Here is a 21,250-nt window from a genome sequence, read left to right as displayed (position 1 = left end):
GCGGTGCACCATGGGAAGACTTGGTCATTGTTATAGGATCAATAATCTTGCATGTTCTGGAAGATTGATTTAAGTCTTCAGTAGGGTGTCATTTTATACTAGTAAGTTAAAATGATTTTATTCTTACTTTACTTCACTACTATACTATTATACTACTCTTATTATTTATTTATTTTACTTTTTCTATTTATTTCTATTTCTGTTCTTGTGCTGCTGCAACAACCAAATTTCACTTCTGCGGATCGATAAAGGTTTATCTTTTCTTTATCTTTATCTTAGTCCACAGCTTAGGGGATCTTTTTATTTGAGCCGTCCTCAACTCCTTCTTTCAATCAACAGCTCTTTAAATGATTCTTACTTTCCTTTTTACTTTCGTCATCATCTTTTTCTTTTTAAACATATTTGAATAGCATTGTTGGTGGGAGCCCGCTTCTATGTAATCGTGCATATGATAAATAAACTTCACACTTATAGAATAGTTTTAGTTTTAGGTCAAAACTAACACACCTTTTGATTTCCACCCATCATGTCCTTATTATCGTCAAAAGTTCAAGTCAAAGATACAATATCTCCACCACCTTCAGGCTCTGTATCTGAGGACATCAGGACTGTCTCTATGCGTGGGAAGTGTGTGTGTGTGTGTTTTGATCCCCTCCAGTATTCGCTGTCAACATGGGGAGTGTTTGAGGAAGAGAGACTTGGACAGCTGGCCCTGCGCAGTGGAAGGCATGTGGCTGCTTCCCTGTGTGCCAAATCTCTGCATGCTATTTATACTCACCTTGCCAGGATCACTGCTGGTGTCTGTTCATTCACGCCCGGCCACGGCAAATGCCACCACATTCAAATGAGTGCCAATTACAAATGTGCTCTTTCTGCTATTCCATTAATGTGGAAACGCATCTAATATTATCAATTTACACATCAAATCTACTGACAACCAGGTTGGAAACATTCTGTGGTCAGGGTGTGTTGCTGCTTCTTAAGGAAAGTTTTATAAGTTTTACAGAACACATTAGTGGTATCTAAAATAGTGACCATGACAAACCAGAAGAAATATATATATCACCATAATTAGAGGTGGATGATTCTAGCGGATACTGTTCACTTTGTTTTACTCCTGGTAGATTCACCACATTGGTCCAGAGTTAAATATCGGGAAAGGTATTCATGGTCTCCTGAGGATGAACCCTATTGACTCTGATGATCCTTCTCATCTAGTACCACCAGCAGGTCAAAGTTTACACCAAATATCTGAACTACTGAATGTACTGAATGTATTGGCACAAAATGTTGTGCAGAAATTGTGGTGCCACGGTGATGAGTCTTTCCAAATGTTCAAGTCACAGCAGCACGAACGAGTACAAAGAATAGTGCAAAACTAAACAAACTGACCTCGACTGCATAAAATGTCAAAAATAAACAAATGTCAGAAAATCGGGCGTGCGCTGCTCTTGATGGGCTGCTGCCTTGGAGAAGCCTGGGATCAGTAGTGTGATGCGAATGTCTTTGGTTTACTACGCAAGACAAGAACAGCCGCACTCGTAATACATTTTTTTAATGACGTTCTTGAGATCTATTATTTTGTTATCTCGAGTAAAACATACTGTTCAGTTATGTATCTTCCCTGACACGCATGATCTTGCAGGTGTGATGATTGAATCACACATTAATTTCCCAGCTGTAATTATTCCGTGATCTTTGATAAGCTTTGTTTTCTCGTGATTACAAAATAACTAACATGTGATCTCGAGATAACGGCATAATGACATTCCCATCAGCCTTAGATGCACTTTGTGTTTAGTGCCAATGCTAACATGCTAAACTAAGATATTGTAAATGGTAAACATTAGCATGTTAGCGTGCTGGTGTTAGCATTTAGCTCAATATACAGTGTATATATATATATATATATATATTATTGAGCAATATATCATCACATAGAGGTTGATGACTGATATTATATGTACAGTACGACTAATAGAGTAGTCTAACCTTCAGTTGCACAGTGAAACACGCTCACTGACTCCCTTGTTTGTCCTTAATTCCGTGTAGGGGCTGTTAAATTATTGATGAAAGAAAATCATGCCTCATATGACTTTTATCCAGCAAACATTTTGATTTCTTTGACTAAACCTTCCACATTCAAAACATTAAAACATCCCCAGAATGTAGGTGATTCCCACAAAGCAGTATGTACAGTATGTATACTGAAGAGTTTTGTTGATCTTCTTCTCCAGTCATCACAGCGCAGATGCACAGCGACAGAGAAATGGCCATACCCCGGATGTTTAATTCCAACACATCGTTCATCATCGTGAGTGAAGGATCTGAACTCTCATTTCTTGGCAAAGAGGACAAAAGCCAAGGGTGTGAAGAGGAGAAGGACTCGCTGGTCCAAGCCATCGCCCCTCATCTGAGCCGGGTGCTGCAGCACGGCACTGCCAAACATGTGGTCACTGAGGAGGGGCGTGAAGAGGCTGAGGACAACCCCTGTGTCTCCATAGTCGCACAGGCAGAGAGTAAGAACTGCAGTATGAGGGCTGCTTTGTAAGGGAATGACCACAATGAAGCTGGGGGGTAACTAAGTACATTTAATCAAGTACTATACTAATTTACAATTTTGACATACTCGTACTTTACGTGACTATTTCCATTGAATGCTACTTTATACCTCTACTCCCCTACATTTCAGCGGCATATTTCAACTAATAAAAAAACATGATATGCAACACTGCACCACTAATCTACCAAGTGGTATACAAATGATCTGAAATTGACTCCATGAGCTACAACATTAATTTATTTGTTGTTTCATTAAAAACTGAATAATATAATATTGTATTATAACATAACATTTTTAAAGATGCCATTTTGCATCCTGAGTACATTTGATACTTACATACAGTACATTTTGCTGATAATACTTCTTTACTTTTACATAAGTAACATTTTGAATTCAGGGTTTTTACTTATTATGGAGTATTTTTAGACGATGGTATTTTCTACTTGACACCACGTCATGTGATTACCTTAAGTGCACTGAAACCTGCCCAAATTAAACAATGATAAAGTGGATGAAAGCCGGCAATGAGGAGATGCTATTGAGTTGCATTATGGGACGTGTTTTTTTACTTATATTAGAGCCTAAAACTTGGGATATTTTATATTGTATATATATAATATATATGTATATATATAATATATATGTATATATATAATATATATGTATATATAATATATATGTGTATATATAATATATATGTATATATATAATATATATGTATATATATATATATGTATATATAATATATATGTTATATATAATATATATGTGTATATATAATATATATGTGATATATAATATATATGGTGTATATAAATATATATTGTATATATAATATATATGTATATATAATATATAGGTATATAATATAATGGGTAATATAATATATATGTTATATAAATATATGGATATATATAATATATAGTATATAATATAATGTGATCTATATAGATGTATATGTAATCTATATATATCATAGATATCTCTCTCTTATATATATCTCTTTATATATAGATCTATATATATTATATAGATCATATATATATATATATATCATATATATATAGATCATATTATATATATATATATATATATATCATATCATATATATATCATATATATATTATATATATATATATATATATATATATAATATATATATATATATATATATATTTAAAGCTGTGACGTTACAGGAGTATTTCAACATTTGTTTGATCAAGTTTGATGAGAAGGTGATGATGGTTACCCTAGCTTATCATAAAGACAGGAACAGTGAGCCTGGCTCTGCATACCAGCAGCTCAATAATTAACATTATATCTTGTTTGTTTAATCCACGCAAACCCAGCAGTGTAAATATACAATTTGCTGTTATGTGCGGGCGTGATGTGCCGGACTATTTCTTGGCCAGGAGTCTCTGCTGGTTGGCTCGTATATGTTGTTATATAGTAAATATACCCATAAAACCTGTAAAAACACAAAGATGTTGATGTAAACTATTGATTGTAGCCTTGTGTTTAACGGACAAACATGAGACATGGTATCAGTCTTCTGCTCTAACTCTCGGCTCCACCTTTGCTTTAAAGAGCATGTTTCTTTTTTGTAATATTTGGCTGAATGTAATTATGTTTTTGAAGAGCAACATAACAAATAAACATTTCTCTGTTCCAGGAGAAGACTTTCAGGAGTTCAGCCCGACCAACACACAGTGCCCTTACTCAAGATCTCAGCTGCTTAAAAAGCACAGGTACCTCACAATATACAATCCACATGACCATCAGTACATCTAAAACTACACGATACAGCTGTGACAGCACAAACAATTTAAAGGTCCTGTGTGTAGGATTTTAAAATACTTTCTTTGTGGCAATATAGTATATCAGAATAAGAAATCCTTTATTAGTCCCACAATGGGGAAATTACAAAAGGCCATAATATTAAAGAAAGGTCTAAAGTAATTTACCCCTCACCTCTCCAGCATGAATCTGATTGTGGTTACTGAGAATGAAGGGCTGAAAACACATAGAAAACGTGGGTGGTTAAAAGATGTAATGTCCTATTTAACCTTAGAAAACATTAAGTATACTCTGAGAGACTGAAAAGAATGTTTTACTCAAAATGACGGCCTATTCTTTCTTATTTTGCAAACCTGTTACCTGCATTACTTTCACGTTAGAGACCAGGATGGTGATGAGAGACGTGTAGCTGTGTGTTATTTTACCTAAACTGTGCTGGATTATTCAACTATACCTTCTTTCTTCTTCTGTTGTTCTGTCTGTTTCGTTTGTTTTGTTATTCTTGAAAATATGAAGCCAGGGTTCCAGATGATCCTTAAAAGCCATTGAATTCATTAAGCTAAGAAATAAGGCCTTAGATTTTATGAAATTTTATTTTTTTCAATAAATAATTAACTAAAGGCCTCTGGCATAAACATCACGTAGATCAGGAAAGCGGAAAAATTGCACGTGAAATTGGATTCAAATTGTATTTTACAAAGTGCTTTGAGAGACGAAGCAAAGCAAATCTAACTTGCCTTAAACTGTAGGAACCCTGGAAACATGAACCCTGGAGATATTTGTCACTTTTATAGTGTTTGTACCTTTATCTGCAGTGCTAAAGGTACTTTGGAAAAAATAAAGAAAATTTGTTTTGCCATCGAAATAATTGGGAAAATAAGATTTAATGACGTAAACATATTCTACACAAAGGGGCTTTAAGTTGTCTAAAAAGATCTTAATTTTGGTGAGTATTGATCCTTAAACCTGCAGAGCTTCAGTTAGTAAACTGAACATGACGTGTATCCTCTAACTTGCAGGTCTCTCAGCATCGACACTGCCCTCCTGAGTGACACGGAGAACGAGGACTTTGATGCCAAACTCCCGCAGCACCACCTGCAGAGGAAGCAACGCAGGAAAACCAGAACACAGTGTCAGGAGGCCGGGGGAGAACCTCCAATCATCCGGGGACTCTGGGTGCAGGAGATTGATTGGCTGAAATTGGCAAGCAGAGAGATGACATCATTATCATCAGCTGAGATCATACCGCCTCCTCCTCAGTTTACTGACTGCAGCTATGGAGGCTCTGAAGGCTGTGCAGATGTGTGTGTCAGAGGATTAGAGGATGCGTCACTATCAGGGGACAGATCTGTAGATACAGACGACACCTCCAGCACTGACGACAGAGCGGGCTCAGACTCTGAATCTATTTACACTCACGAAAGCGAGTCAGACTCATCCTGCGCTGCAGAGGACAGCACAGATAGTTTTGGTGTTGAAGCCAGAATGTCAAATTTGATCTTTGACCTGATGCAAGTGTCCGATTTTAACTCCTCCTCTCATGCAGAGTGGAATTTTGATTCTACAGAATGCGTGCAAAGTCTGCTGGGAGTTTCAGACTGCACCCAACCTGTGAATACATCTCAGTGTGCCTTTGGTTTTGATGACGCAAATGATATTGACACAGTTTTGGACGGCCTAAGAGGCAGAGTGACACGGCTGCCAAAACTCTTTGTTTCGCCTTTCTTCAGAGATTTGATAAAACAGACTCTGAACGACAGGAAGACCAGCACACCTGTCAATGAAGGACTCATATTTCATCATGTAAGACTATTACATCAACTTTATTTACACCGTCTGATATCAATATGCTTACATATACCTTAAAGGAATACTTCACCCACTACATTTAGTAAAGATTAATCCATTACTCACCCCGGGTTACCTTGAAGTCTTCAAGTAAATGTAGTTCCAAATCCAAAAACCGAGAAAAGTCTTGAAGTAAATGGGGGCTGCGTTTAACAACATCGAAACTATATCAAAACATCTGTTTACAAACTCTCAAGGGTTTCAAACATTGAGGTTTTAGTGAAAGTGCATGAGTTTGGGAAGTAGTGAGCATACGACTGGATGAATGAGACTTGGATTATACCGCACGAGTTGTGTGAGAGTTTGTGAACAGATGTTTTAATATAGTTTTGCTGTTGTTAGACGCGGCCTCCATTTACTTCAATTCATCAAGAATTTTCTCAGTTTTTGGATTCCTCGTTCACCGTGGAGGCCTGCGAGAAAAACAAGGTTGTTCTTCAAGAATTGAAGGTAACACGTTGTGATTGATGGATGTACATGATCATTTGTGGGTGAAGTATTCCTTTAAGTACTGTACCTTTTGGTAAATTTACTTTAGAGCAGGTATTTGTCCTACAGAAACACCTGCAATGACATCACCGATTGGGGTGTGGCCAAAGTGCTGCAGGCTCTCTGATTGTTTGTAGATTCACCCTTTAACTTCTCAGCCCTTCTGTACACTCATGTCATTGAGTACTTGTGTATCCCTCAGCTACTTCAGCCCGACAGCTCTCAGTACAGGGAGGGAGAGGAGTACTGCGTACTCCACCACATACAGAACGGCTCATACGGGGATGTATTCTGTGTGCGGGACAAAAAGACTGGATTCCAATGTGCTGCCAAGAGGGTAAGCCAAGAAAGTGTGAGTCAGATATGCACCACCCAAAGTCTCCTGCTCCAGCACTGAAATGATGATCTAGTTAGAAGTGAAATGTTTTTCAGCACATTGTTGTCCACTGATCTCAGATTCCACTGAGTCACTTCAGCGGCGAGGAGGTGAGCACGTGGAGCGGTCTCAACTCTCCTCGTGTCGTGGAGCTCTTTGGGGCTGTGAGGGAGGGCCTCAGCATCGTGCTCTTCATGGACTTGAAGCCAGGTAAACTTTCTTGTCTCCTAATAATAAATTACACAAATACTTCATTTATTATGCCCACTTAATGTTAAAAAATAACATTTTTGACTGCAGCATGTTTGGCCCAGCTTCTAAAAGAGATGAAGTCCCTCCCTGAGGATTTGGCCCTGCACTACCTTCATCAGTCACTGGGGGCACTAGAGCACCTGCACCACAGAAAGGTTCTTCACCTGGATGTCAAAGGTTTGTTCTTGTTTTACACAGAATGAAGTCTTGAGCACCAGATCAGAGGATTTACAGCATCTGGACATGTCAGGCGGGTCAGTGGTGGATAGTAACTAAGTACATTTACTCAAGTACTGTACTTAAGTACCATTTCGAGGTACTAGAGTATTTTCATTTTATGCTATTTTATACTTCTACTTTACTTCCTTTATTAGACAGCTTTAGTTACTAGTTCCTTTTCAGATCAAGATTTTCCAAAGAAAAGATGTAATCTGTTATTAAATTATGCTGCTGTGTTATAGATTAAACTATCCAAACATATATATAAAACGTTTAAAATGAGCTCCTCCTCAGACAGCATCAATAACAAAGGTCCAGTATAATAATGATATAACACTGACTGATATAACGCAAACTTTTATTTTTTATACTTTCAGTACGTTTTGCTACTTTTACTTCAGTGACATTTTGAATGCAGGACTTCAGTAATTGAGTATTTCCAAAGTATGCAATCACTACTTCATCTTGAATAAATTATTTGAATACTTCTTCCACCACTGCTCATAGCTGAGCTATATGTTGATAATGGTGGAAGGTAACTCAAGTCGTTGGTTTTAAGCTGCACTCATCAATATTTTACTGGACAATGAGTCAGATGTGTAATGTGAAAGGTGACACTCGCAGTGACAAACCAACAGAAAATGATTACCCGACTCTGCACTTCTCCTCAGCTCTACAGGCCATTTTGGCTTTACAGTTATTTGTTTTGGTTTTACGGCCCACAACTTTATGGTGGTTGGTTTCCAGCAGCAGGCAGCTGTTTATTCAAAACATTTTCTTTTAAAGAATTCTGTACATGTTCAGCACCAAAGCAGACAGACACGGTTAGAGACTAGCTGGTGAACATAGTGGAGCAGTTAGCAGTTTAAAAGACAGATATTTCACTCACAAGTTGGTGGAGACCAAAACTAGAGCAAAAAGAGAGAGCATGATGACCTTAGATTCGTTGGGTCACCAGAAACATCCAGATGAATGTTGTTCTGTGTCTGCTTGATGGGCACCGCTTGCTAACATGTCAACTTTATCTTAGATTTAGTTAAAGTTACTACTTCTCAGGTTAAGTTCTTAAAGGCTATAGGACCACGCTGCATCACAGTTGGATGTGTTCACAACTACAACAGACCTCCTTACTACGCCCAGACGTGATGTTGTTTGTGGGACCTTTCAATCCAGAGAGGCTCGAGCAGCTGTTTTTTCCTCCTTACAAAATATAGTGTGACGTTTTAAAATAGGATGTACCTTTATACTGTAGATTGAACTCAATAGAATATAAAGTCAATAAAATGTTTATCAACCAATCAACAATTACAATCTGGATCAATAACGTTTTATCTGATCTTATTGACATTACTCTATGTGAATAATAGCAATCACATCACCAAAAGTCTAGTACAGTATATCTCAAAAGTGAGTACACCCTTTAGATTTTTGCAAATATTCTGTTATATCCTTTCAGGGGATAACATTATCCTACTGAAACTTTGATATAACTTAAAGTAGTCAGTGTGCTGCTTGAATAACAGTATAGATTTATTGTCCTTTGAAAATTACTCAGTACACAGCTGTTAATGTCTAAACAGCTGGCAACAAAAGTGAGTACACCCCATAGTGAACATGTCCTAATTGTGCCCAATGATGTTGTTTTCCCGCCCTGGTGTCATGTGACTCGTTAGTGTTACAAGGATTCAGGTGTAAATGATAAGCAGGGCTGTTAAATTTGGTGTTTTGGGCACAATTCTCTCTGAATGCTGGACAACATGGCACCTCATGGCAAGGAACTCTCTGAGCGCCTGAAAAAAAGGATTATTGCGCTTCACAAAGATGGCCTTGGCTATAAGAAGATTGCCAACACCATGAAAATGAGTTGCAGCACAGTGGCTAAGATCATACAGCGGTTTTCCAGGACAGGTTCCACTCGGAACAGGCCTCGCCAGGGTCGACCAAAGAAGTTGAGTCCACGTGCTCAGCGTCATATCCAGAGGTTGGTTTCCAAAAATAGACGTGCGAGTGCTTCCAGCATTGCTGCAGAGGTTGCAGAAGTGGGATGTCAGCCTGTCAGTGCCCAGACCATACGCCGCACACTGCATCAAATCGGATTGTATGGCAGTCGCCCCAGACAGAAGCCCCTTCTGAAACCGATGCATAAGAAAGCCCGCAAACAGTTTGCTGAAGACAATGAATCCAAGAACATGAGTTACTGGAACCATGTCCTGTGGTCTGATGAGACCAAAATAAACCTGTTTGGGTCAGATGGTGTGGCGGCACCCTGGTGAGGAGTACCAAGACAAATGTGTTTTGCCTACAGTCAAGCATGGTGGTGGCAGCATCATGGTCTGGGGCTCCAGACCTAAACCCAATTGAGCACATGTGGGGCATCCTCAAGAGGAAGGTGGAGGAGTGCAAGGTGTCCAACATCTGTGCGCTCCGTGATGTCGTCGTGGAGGAGTGGAAGAAGATTCCAGAAGCAACCTGTGCAGCTCTGGTGAATTCCATGCCCAGGAGGGTTAAAGCAGTGCTAGATAACAATGGTGGTCACACAAAATATTGACACTTTGGGCACAATTAGGACATGTTCACTATGGGGTGTACTCACTTTTGTTGCCAGCTGTTTAGACATTAACAGCTGTGTACTGAGTAATTTTCAAAGGACAATAAATCTATACTGTTATTCAAGCAGCACACTGACTACTTTAAGTTATATCAAAGTTTCAGTAGGATAATGTTATCCCCTGAAAGGATATAACAGAATATTTGCAAAAATCTAAAGGGTGTACTCACTTTTGAGATATACTGTATATACAGACATTGACACAATGTTCATCATTTTGGCTCTGTACACGACTACAATGGACTTGAAATTTAACAATCAATATGTGCTTTAAGTGCAGACATTCAGCTTTAATTTGAGGGTATTAACATCTAAATCAGATGAATGGTGGAGGAATTACAACACATTTTATACGTGGTATCCCTTTTTTAAGGAACCAAAAGTAATTGGACAATTGGCTGCTCAGCTGTTCCATGGCCAGGTGTGTGTTGTTTCCTCATTAGTTCATTTACAAGGAGCAGATAAAAGGTCTAGAGTTCATTTCAAGTGTGATATTTGCATTTGGAATGTGTTGAGGTCAACTCTCAATATGAAGTCTACAGAGCTGTCACTATCAGTGAAGCAAGCCATCATTAGGCTGAACCATCAAAACAAACCCATCAGAGAAACAGCAAAAACATTAAGTGTTGCCAAATCAGCTGTTTGGTAAATTCTTAAAAAGAAAGAACGCACTGGTGAGCTCAGCAACACCAAAAGACCTGGAAGACCACGGAAGACAACTGTGGTGGATGACAGAAGAATCCTTCTCCTGGTGAAGAGAAACCCCTTCACAACAGTTGACCAGATCAAGAACACTCTCCAGGAGGTACAGTCGGTGTATCTGTGTCAAAGTCAACAATCAAGAGAAGACTTCAGCAGAGTAAATACAGAGGGTTCACCACACCATGTAAACCATTGGTGAGCCTCAAAAACAGGAAGACAAGATTAGAGTTTGCTAAAACGCATCTAAAAATGCAATGGCCAAGTCAGTCACCTGACCTGAATCCAATTGAGCATTTCACCTGCTGAAGACAAAACTGAAGGGAAACTGCCCAAAGAACAAGCAGGAAGTGAAGACAGCTGCAGTAAAGGCCTGGCAGAGCATCACTAGGGACCAAACCCAGCGTCTGTTGACGTCTATGGGTTCCAGACTTCAGGCTGTCATTGACTGCAAAGGATTTGCAACCAAATATTAAAAGTGACAATTTGATTTATGATTATGTTACTTTATCCAATTACTTTTGGTCCCTTAAAAAGGGGATACAACGTATAAAATGTTGTAATTCCTCCACCATTCATCTGATTTGGATTTAAATACCCTCAAATTAAAGCTGAAAGTCTGCACTTAAAGCACATATTGATTGTTTAATTTGTAGTCGTGTACAGAGCCAAAATGATGAACATTGTGTCAATGTCCAAACTATTGACCTAACTGTATATAAACAATGTATAATATATTATATCAGTAATGTAATTATTCTTAGTGTTTGTCTGTATCAATATAGAAATATTATAGAAAAATAATATGTCATAAAACAGAATACCTTGTTAACATAATACATTATGGGATATAAAATATAATAGTAAAACTTCTTCCAATAATGTTTAATTTTAGGTAGAAAAAAAGCCTGTATGAAGAGAAAATTGAAAAACTTAAATACTTTAGGAATTATGCATTATCCATTTCAGAAAAAACTGGTATATTACATAATTAATAATAAATACAGTATAATATATGAACAAATATATAAATCAGTAATAGAAGAAAATCGCATAATGAGCACTTCTACTTCTGGTTAAGTAGACTACATCCTGATGGTAATACTTGTTACTAGTGCTTTTACATGTACTTTTAAATACAGGGCTTTTACCTTTGCATTTGCTTTTAAAGGATTTAAATACTACTTCCATTACTGGTTCCTGTGTGCATACAGTCTTTGGATAGGGTTTCTCTATTGCTGTTGACATGCATACTTTTGGCTTCAGCTTTAGCTTGTTCAGTTTGTTGTGAGACCGCTCCCTGCCGTGAAAGTGGATTTGACATTATCAGCAGTACTTACAGCGAGGGAGGGAGCCCAGCAAAGCCTGTAGCTGCTGGTTCTGCTGTCAGGTCGCATCCCCAGTATTGGTAACTAATCCTAAACTGACACCCAAACCCTCCGTAATCCCCACTGAGAGAATCGAAGACGAGGGGGCTCGCTCAAATTAGGCCCCTCTGCGTTCACTCAGCCAACAAACATCAAATTAACCAGTCTCATCATATCAGATCTTCACGAAGAGGTGGAAAGAAATGTGCTTTATTTTTAAAGATGTCACTTTATGCTACCTCCAAACGGCTTTGACCCCCTGTGAACCCGTCACTCTGACAGCCTCCAACAGCCTCCTGGTTTCTCACTCAACTGTTTCATAATGAGCACCAAATGAAAACAAGCTGTCCCACTAAATCCTGTGTGTTGATTTTATTCCAGTTGACAATGTGCTGCTGTCTGCGGACTGCAGAGACACATTCCTCTGTGACTTTGGTCTCTCAGAAACATTAGATGACAATGGATGGAGCACCAACGCATTCAGGGGTGAGTAAAGTCTAAAAGGTCAGCATGAAGGCAAAATCACATTATTGCATTTGGTGACACAAATTCATTTTAAATAGACCAGGAATTTCCCTTGGGATAAATACAATTGTATTGTATCTTAATAGAAGACAAAGAGTTAGTTCATCCTTATTATTTTTCCTGAGAGAAATAAGCAGCTGTGATTCAAAATGTATCTTGTTCTTTATTGACAATAATACAAAGTTTAAGATGAATGCAGGAAATGACTTATGCATGTACTATGTACATTAGTAAACTCTAACACATAAAACCACAAGTATAAAGTCTGAAAGTCAGAAAACAGACTCATGTTAATGTTAGTTATACAGCATTATCTACCTTAAGTTCGCTAATCAACATTAGCCCCCACAAGCTACCGGTCAGACCAGACCAAGTGATGATGTGTTTTGTTGCTTATGAGTTCAACTTGTTTTTGTAAAAGAAAGAATGTGTTTGTTACATACACTTGATTGAAGTAAGGGCAGGTTTTAAAAATTCTGTAAGGAAACTCACTTTAATTTGAGCTATTATATATCTATATACTATATATATATTTACCTCACTTCAATATAGAAAACCCTGAGAAGCAAGTAAAACAAAATATTCTGGTGAATGTGTATCATGATCCACAAATATTTCCCTTTTCACAAACAAGTAAACTAGAGGCTGAAGTGCACCACTACCCCGTGTTCTAAATAGGACTAATAGGTTTTCTTGTGCATGGAGAAATTAAATGAAATGAAAGCAATGGCGGATAAATTAAGGAACTTATAAAGATTATCTTGGCTAAAAAATGTTTTAACTGTTTTTAAGTCATAAACACAAGAGAGAAAACAACTTAGATCAGACTTAGAAAATGGATCACCAGAATATTTTTCTCACTTGCCTCTCAGGGCTTTCGTACAATATGTACGCAGAAAGAAAGAAAGAATAATTATTTCTGCCTACAGCCCCATAACAAAATTAAGCCATGTCAAAATGTATGTAAAAGACGGATAGATTCAAATTAATTCACTGTTTGTCGATGTAGTAGCTGCCTTCCCAGGAACAGAGACCCACATGGCCCCCGAGGTGGCACGAGGGGATCAACTGTGTGCCAAGGCGGATGTGTGGAGCAGTTGTTGTATGCTGCTGCACATGCTCAATGGATGCCACCCCTGGATACGTTACTACTCCCATCCACTGTGTCTCCAGGTGAGAGTCTTATTTATCTGTAATAGAAAGTGTGAGGTGCCCTCAAGTTGAAAGACCTGCCTTAAGATGTTCTCACATTTCCTGTTGTGTGTTTGTCAGATTGTCAACGAGCCTCCGCCTCTGTGGGAGGTGCCGTCCAACTGCAACAACTTCACGGCTAAAGTGTTCAGGGCTGGACTGCAGAAAGACTCTGACAGACGAGCATCGGCAAAGGAGCTCCGGAGGAAAACCACCAAGGCCCTCAGAGCAGGTCGATGTGTTACATATTCCAGAATTATCTTTATTTTAATATTAATGATAATAATACACTTTATTTATAGAGCACATTTCTAAACAAAGATTAAGTGCTTTACAAAGAACAATATCAAGCAATGTTGGAACTAAATTACTTTTCACTTTTCATAAAAACACAAAATGACAAAGGACTTAACAACATGAAACCACAACCGTGTAGTGCATACTACATGCATACACAACATGGCAACAACACAAACAAGAAGGTAAAACACAGTGGTTAAAAATGACTAAATAAAAGAAAGCTAAATTGAGGACTCAGCAAAGGTTACGTGAAGGCTTGTATGGACTTAACAGTTCAGTAAAGTAGCTAGGTGCCTGGTTACGTAATGCTTTAAAAGTTAGCAGTACGAATACAAAATAAAAAAAACTATTCTAAAATGTATAGGCAGATAAATGAGTAAAAGAAAAAGTAAAAGAGTGTTAGTGTCTTAAAAACAAAGAACACAGGTAGGTGAAGTCTTTGCAAGGTTCCTTATTGATAAAAAAAAACTAAACAAGACTGCACAACCTTAGTAACATGATGATTAAAATGTAAGATCTTAGGACAATAACATATCTGTCTTATACAGATTTAATTAAAGAAAGTTGCTTTGCATTCAGTTTTTGACTTCAGCTAGAAAGTGTGTATAGCTGCGTGTCATCAGCATAGAAATGATAGGAGAGGGCATAGCAGTGAATAATATCCCCAAGAGGGAGCAAGTACAAGGAAAATAAAGTAGGACCCAGGATTGAGCCTTAACGCACTCCAAACCTAGTTTTGTTGACGGGATTGTCAATAGAAACACAGATTTGTCCGTTTTTTTAGGAATGAAAACAGTGTGTAAACCTCAAAACCGTTGATCTTAAGTACCTTGTTATTGTTGTGACCTGATCTGCATCACTGAGAACTCTACATTTGCTCCACAGTTGGAGGTTTGAGTCCCTGGTCTGTCAAAAGTGCCTGTGATAAGCTGTATCATAGCAAAGGCCAGACTGAAGACACCCCCTGCTCTTTGTCTCCTGGGATCAACCTAACTAAAGCATTAGACACGATGTACTGGGTGAGCCCCTGGAGGACTACAGCAGTGGACGAGGACAGCAATGACTGGAGAGGCGGTGACTCAGATCAATACTCTGAAGTGGAGACAGATTCCTTAACCAGGGAATGGGAGTGCCAGCCGAAACCTCTGCAGGATGATTACACTGAAGATGGGAAAGACTGGGACACCTGTTCTGATTCAGAGGTCGATATATACATGGCAGAGGAGGAACGTGTTCAGGAAAAGTGGCTGAAAAATGACAGGGACTATGAGGGGGATTGGGAAGAGGAAGAAGATGAAGAGGAGGAGGAGGATGAGTGGGACTCCACCATGACTAAAGAGTATCTTCGTGCTCTCCGAGGCATTTTCCCTTTGCTGCAAAAAGGCCAACAGACAAATGAAAATTCATGCGGATCAGAACCAGAGCTGGAATACCTCCGAGACGGTGAGTCAAAAAAACTCTGCGCCACGAGGGCAGCTCAGCAGGGGTAGTATACTCTTCGTTAGCAGTTTGTTGACTGGATACATGTCCAGAATCACTTTGTTTCATGTGATGCAATTCAGTTGTGTTAGGATACTGCATCTCACAGTGATTACAGAGCTTTTCCTCTTTAAAGGAACACAGGGTTTTTTTTTCCAGGCTGTCTTAAAGGGAAACACCACCAACTTGACTCGTCAAAAAAGTTGTAGTAATAAATCAAAAGTTGTGTAAAGCCTTTAGTGACTCCAGAGGGAGCTGTGTGGAGTATTGATAAATCACCTCAAGTGACGTAACTTGAGTTAACGTCCGTCGGTTCTGACAAGTTGAAAAATTGAAAATAATCTGTAGGCTGCTCATGTCTGCTGCAGGCTAGAGGCTTCAAGATACTTTAGTTGATACTAGCGTGGTCAAGTTGCATTGTGGGTAATGTAGACACCAGATTTCAACAAGTAAGAAGAATACTTGGAATGAAGAAAAGATGACATCTATGGATAAGCTTTTCTTTATTTAAAGTCCGACAATTTTATTCGAGTGCATGATGTGCAAGGAAGGCATGATGTTAACAGAAAGTGTTGATATGTTGTCTCTCACTAGACGTAGCTATCGGCACCACAGTCCAGACACCGTCCCCTGAACCTCGAGATGACCCTCCGTCCTGTTTCAGCTGCTCGGACACATCACAGATAAATGCCTCAGACAAGGTGTGTGTCTATAGATACAGGCACAAATATTTGTACTGTAAATGTGGAATTACTCTTGAAAATGAAAACGTTCTCTCCACGTTTAAGGACTCTGACCATTCATCTGATGATCTGAGCTCTGGAGTCTTTTCCTCCTGCAACAGTCAGACGGACGGACACTTGGAGTGGTTGGCCTCAGCCAGTCCGCCCTCCTCGCACTGCTTCGAAGGTAAGATGGCCGGGCTGTATCACTATGTTGCACGTTGATTGACTTCTGTTTTTTATTGTTATTCACTGCTCTGATGCTCCAGGTGTTGACATCTGGATTGAGAACGTGCAGGGCGAGTGTCTGAGGATCCGTGAGCGTCGGCAGGTCAAAGTGGGACATGTTGCCATAGGGATTAGTGATCAGGTAAGAGACAGATGATTGTTTGAATGTGTTGGATGGTTTGCAGGTGTCCAGCTAGGTTTCCCTCATAAATTGTTTAGACGTATTTTGTTTTGTGACATTTGCGTAATGTTATCAGTGGTCTCAGTTATAGACTAAAATAACTTAACAAGGAGGACATCTTTGCAGAGAACAAATGCACCATATGTTTGAAAACAATCCTAATTAGTAAAGTTACTACAGCAGTCAAATAGTGGAGTTAAAAGTACAATATTTCCCTCCAAAATATAGTGAAAATGCCTGAGTTCTGGTTCTGGTATCATGACTTTGAGAAATATGAACATGATTTTTCTACCAAACCAAAAAAGCCAAATGTTAAATGTTGGCTGAACAATGAAAATGATCTAAAATTGGCAGAATTAATATTTAAATCTGGAACTATCTCGTCAAAGAATAAGTAAACAAGATTATGAATCTGATTCTTTTCAATACTTAATGCTACAGAAACATTTCAGTCAGCAGTGAGGTTTGATATCCACCCAACCAAAATCCACGTGGATGATCTCATCTATCATTCACAGATCTCAGGGACAGCCTTCACGTTGGAGACCCTGGACAGGAAGATGGTGTCCTTTGAACAAGAGATCAGAGAGTCGTGTCTGTGGCTGCGCTGTGTTCCTGCTCCTGACAGATGTCAGCGTTGGAGGTGGAGAGTCAGCGACGGCAAGCTGGAACTTCGAGAATGAGGCGGACATTTTTGTTATTTTTTGGTTGTTGTTTGCCTTAATTTATTAATTGATTGTTCTAAAGACTTCAGGATGTAACCATGTATCATTTTCCTGGGTAAAGTAGGATAGCTGGTGCTTATTGGTAGGAATTTGAGATTTGTGAAATTCATCAATAAGATGTGATTTTAAAGCTGATTTTCTATTTTTAAAGAGGAATTTTTAAATATTTTGTGTCTTGCCCTATATATAGTTAGGGACTAAATAAATGTGTCTTTTACTATACTTCTTTGTTTCCTCTGTGATATGGAAACTAGAGTTTGTCATGTTTCTTTGTGCCTTTTAAATGCCGTTTTAAAATGAGTGAAGCTGCTTAAAACAATGAATAACTGTCATAATACAATATGAGCCCTCAAGACATTAATACTTGAACGTTATTGACATTTTATATCTTAATAAAAAATGACCTCCGAGGCAAAGAAGCTGCTCTCTTCTGCCACCGCTGCTTGTTTTCCAATCATTGCCTCCTTCATTCATTGTGTGCTCCAGCTTCAGTCCACGTGGGAGGAGAGCAGTTATACATTCAACACACACAAGCTGATGTAATGTTTTCTCAGGATATCTTAGACTTAGACCATTGGCAACATTTACAACCCTAATAAATCAACTAGCACAAAGAAAGTTCATGTGACTGCATCACGTGTGAAACAGGATTTCACACGTGATCAGATCACATGATTCAGACTCGTTGTTTTTCAGACAATTCCTCTAAATTCTCATTACGTAGGAATATGTGAAGGTTTTTGGACATTTTGAAATGATGAAATATTACAATGGTTCAGCTACCAGTGAGGACACCGAGGGCATGTCTGTGAATTTGGTTTCCTTTTTAGGGAACATGAGGTTGTTTATATCATATAACAATTAAATATGTTTTTTGAATATTTTACTAGCTGATTCCATGGTTTTGTTATACTCTATATATTTGGATTGTTAAATATTTAAATATTTAAATATGTATTTCCCCACCAGAATTGTAGTCCTAGCAATGTGGTGAAAGCTTTTAAATAGCATTTTGACCTTCATGTTGGGAAATAATATCTACAGAAAATATTGTTAAATACATAAAATATCAAAAATAATTTCCAAAATCAAGACATTATTTTACTTTGTGACATTTGTGGGGAAGGATTTGGAGTCATAGTATTTCAAAATGTGTGGCTGTTTTTCCTCTCAAATAAGGTATGATGTTTGAGCGATGTGCTAACAGGCTCACTCAAGCTGCTCCTATAGTAAATATTTAAACAGGGCCCGACACCTTTTAACAGGAACAACTGCAAAGCTTTACTCTTATTTCCTTTTTTGGCTAAAACATCGCAACTAGCATTTCTCTTACTCTATAACATGATTTTTTTATGCGAGGATTAGAGTGTCTGATCCTTCTGGCCTGAAACAAAGAACACAAAGGATCATAATCTAATCCTGCACAGTGGCTTGAGGCCACCTGGTTAGTCTAGAAAGGGATCTTTGTTGACTTTCAGCAGGTGTCCAGTAGCTCAGAAATTGCAAAATGTAAACACAAAGGATAATAGAGGGCTGACTTCTGGCTTGAAACTGCTGATTGAACAAAAGCAAAAGAAAGGACTCATTTCAGTTATGCATTAAAATGCGAAGAATTAATGTCACATTAAAGTCAAGTCAGTTATATTTATAAAACCCAATATCACAAATCCCAAATTAACCTCAACAGGTTTTACAATCTGTACAGTTTCCGACACCCTCTGTTCTCAGACACTTGATTTGGGTCAGTAAAAACTCTCCCAAAAAACATTAACAGGGAAATAATGTAATTAATATTACTGCTGCATTAATGTATATGTTACATTTTACTGCTTCAGAGTTGTGTTCGTTTTATCTGATAGAGAGTATAATCTAAAACAATGCATCATATATTTAAAAGATCATACGTTTGTAGTGTCTCTGTCCTGTGAGAACCACGTCTCTTTAAAAAGTCCACTTTTCATGAGTTTCTCAGAAAAACAGCCTGTTTTCAGCTTTGTGATGATGCTTTTTCTAGCTGATCCAAGAGGCTTTTTAAATGCTTGATTTAATTTAAGAAGTACGACATTTTTCTCACCACTTAAAGGAACACTTCATCCTTCAGTTTATCACAAACATAAAACAAAAATGAATACATCCGGAGATACGTGGTTTTCATTGGACAGGAATGGGATGAAAATAATCTGAAAGCTGTCAGACAAATGCAATGGAGTAAAAAGTAAAACTTGCCTCTGAGATGTAGTGGAGTAGAAGTATAAAGTGGCATAAACTGGAAATACTCAAGTAAAGTAGAAGTATCTAAAAGGTGTACTTAAGTACAGTAGGGTACTTGAGTACTTCCATCTCATCACTATCCCAAAGGTGGAGTCAGAGCTCTATGCAGCCAATCAGGTTCTTCCTCACCAAACTGGAAAAACTGGGAAATGTCTTGATGGAGCTGGCTTAGTGCAGTGACGCATTGTCATGTTGAAACAAGAAAGAGACAAACACAAACTGTTGCCCCACAGTTGGAGGCACACTATTGTCTATTGTATTATGAACTAAGGGGCCAGGTCCGAGCCATTAGCTATAGTGTATGAGAAACAATCCAGTATAACATTTTGTCAAGTTGGGAGTTTTGATCAAATGCCCACTCAAACTTCAGTCAGTCAGTCTTGTTGATAGCTCTCTGACCTGGAACATGAATGTCGAGGGTCTCTGTAGCTAACTAAAACAAGTTCATAGTGTTGATCAGAAGTTGATAGTAGTATTTTATCAGGCCTGCGGTCTTTGCCAGCCCTAATTCAACATGGCATCACAGCTTGGTTTTGTAATCTCTCTGTGCAATCAAAGTCCAAACTAGTCTGACTCATGCAGACTGCATGGAAGATTATAGGTATGGGACTAAACACCTGCAAAGTTTTGTGAAGCAAAATTGGGCCACGGCGTAAAGTTGTGGGGCCAATGGCTCCTTCTCCCCTCTTCCTCGGACCACGGCCATCTTCGAACTCGATCTTAATTATGATCTCAACTACACATCTGTAATGTTTCATGACTGCATCCTTCAAGGTTGCAACGCTATCACTATGACAAAAATCTGTCCAACAACACACACACGGACTCAGGTGAAAACAATACCAGCGTCTCTGTCACGGCGGGTAGAAATAATGCGCATCTCTGCCCCGTGATTTGGATCCACTCAAAAATGTAATGGGTTCTTCCTTTGCCCATCCTTAACCCTTCCATTAAAAATCGGAACATTAGTTTTCCATAATCCTACTGACAAATCAACCAAACTAAAAACATATCCTCCTTGGCGGAGGCAATGATGATGTAATCGAGATGAAAACCAACATAGCTTTATTGTTACTTATTGATGATTTATTAACCTATTTTAGCATTAGTGTATGTTGTATTATTATGTTATTGGATATGTTTATTGTTTCCTGTAGCAGCATGTCTTACCCTTGTCTTTTGTGTAGCCTATGTGAGATGTGTTTTATGGACGCAGTATGGGTGGAAGCCTAATCCAAATGTCCTACAATGTGGGACAATAAAGTGAATCTTGAATCTTGTTATCCACTGTGCCTGAAACTTGAATAAACTTGTGTGCGGTTCACTTCCTCGACATTTTGTGCAATATGCACACAGGATCTGCCGACGCTGTGATTGGCCAATAGAACAACAGAGGGCGGGTTATTAGTT

General features: G+C 38.5%; 1 protein-coding gene across 1 annotated transcript; it reads left to right on the top strand.

The window, feature by feature from the left end:
• Positions 1-1,124: 1,124 nt before the first annotated feature.
• On the top strand, positions 1,125-18,318 carry map3k14b (mitogen-activated protein kinase kinase kinase 14b). Its single transcript, XM_029455493.1, has 15 exons — positions 1,125-1,230; positions 2,238-2,519; positions 4,236-4,311; positions 5,380-6,163; positions 6,900-7,034; positions 7,154-7,283; positions 7,374-7,502; positions 12,600-12,704; positions 13,753-13,916; positions 14,016-14,166; positions 15,120-15,677; positions 16,308-16,414; positions 16,502-16,622; positions 16,705-16,805; positions 17,363-18,318. The coding sequence occupies exons 1-15, from the start codon at positions 1,182-1,184 to the stop codon at positions 17,525-17,527; spliced, it is 3,057 nt and encodes a 1,018-aa protein (XP_029311353.1). The 5' UTR covers positions 1,125-1,181; the 3' UTR covers positions 17,528-18,318.
• Positions 18,319-21,250: the final 2,932 nt, after the last annotated feature.

Source organism: Cottoperca gobio, chromosome 19, assembly GCF_900634415.1.
Source record: "Cottoperca gobio chromosome 19, fCotGob3.1, whole genome shotgun sequence".
NCBI lineage: Eukaryota > Metazoa > Chordata > Actinopteri > Perciformes > Bovichtidae > Cottoperca > Cottoperca gobio.
The sequence above is the reverse complement of the archived record's forward strand: the minus strand, read 5'-3'. Positions and strand labels throughout refer to the sequence as shown.

Coding starts and splice junctions, on each gene's coding strand:
- map3k14b (XM_029455493.1), top strand. CDS start 1,182: ATGAACCCTATTGACTCTGATGATCCTTCTCATCTAGTACCACCAGCA. Junction 2,520..4,235: donor CATAGTCGCACAGGCAGAGA/GTAAGAACTGCA, acceptor TCTCTGTTCCAG/GAGAAGACTTTCAGGAGTTC. Junction 12,705..13,752: donor GAGCACCAACGCATTCAGGG/GTGAGTAAAGTC, acceptor TTGTCGATGTAG/TAGCTGCCTTCCCAGGAACA.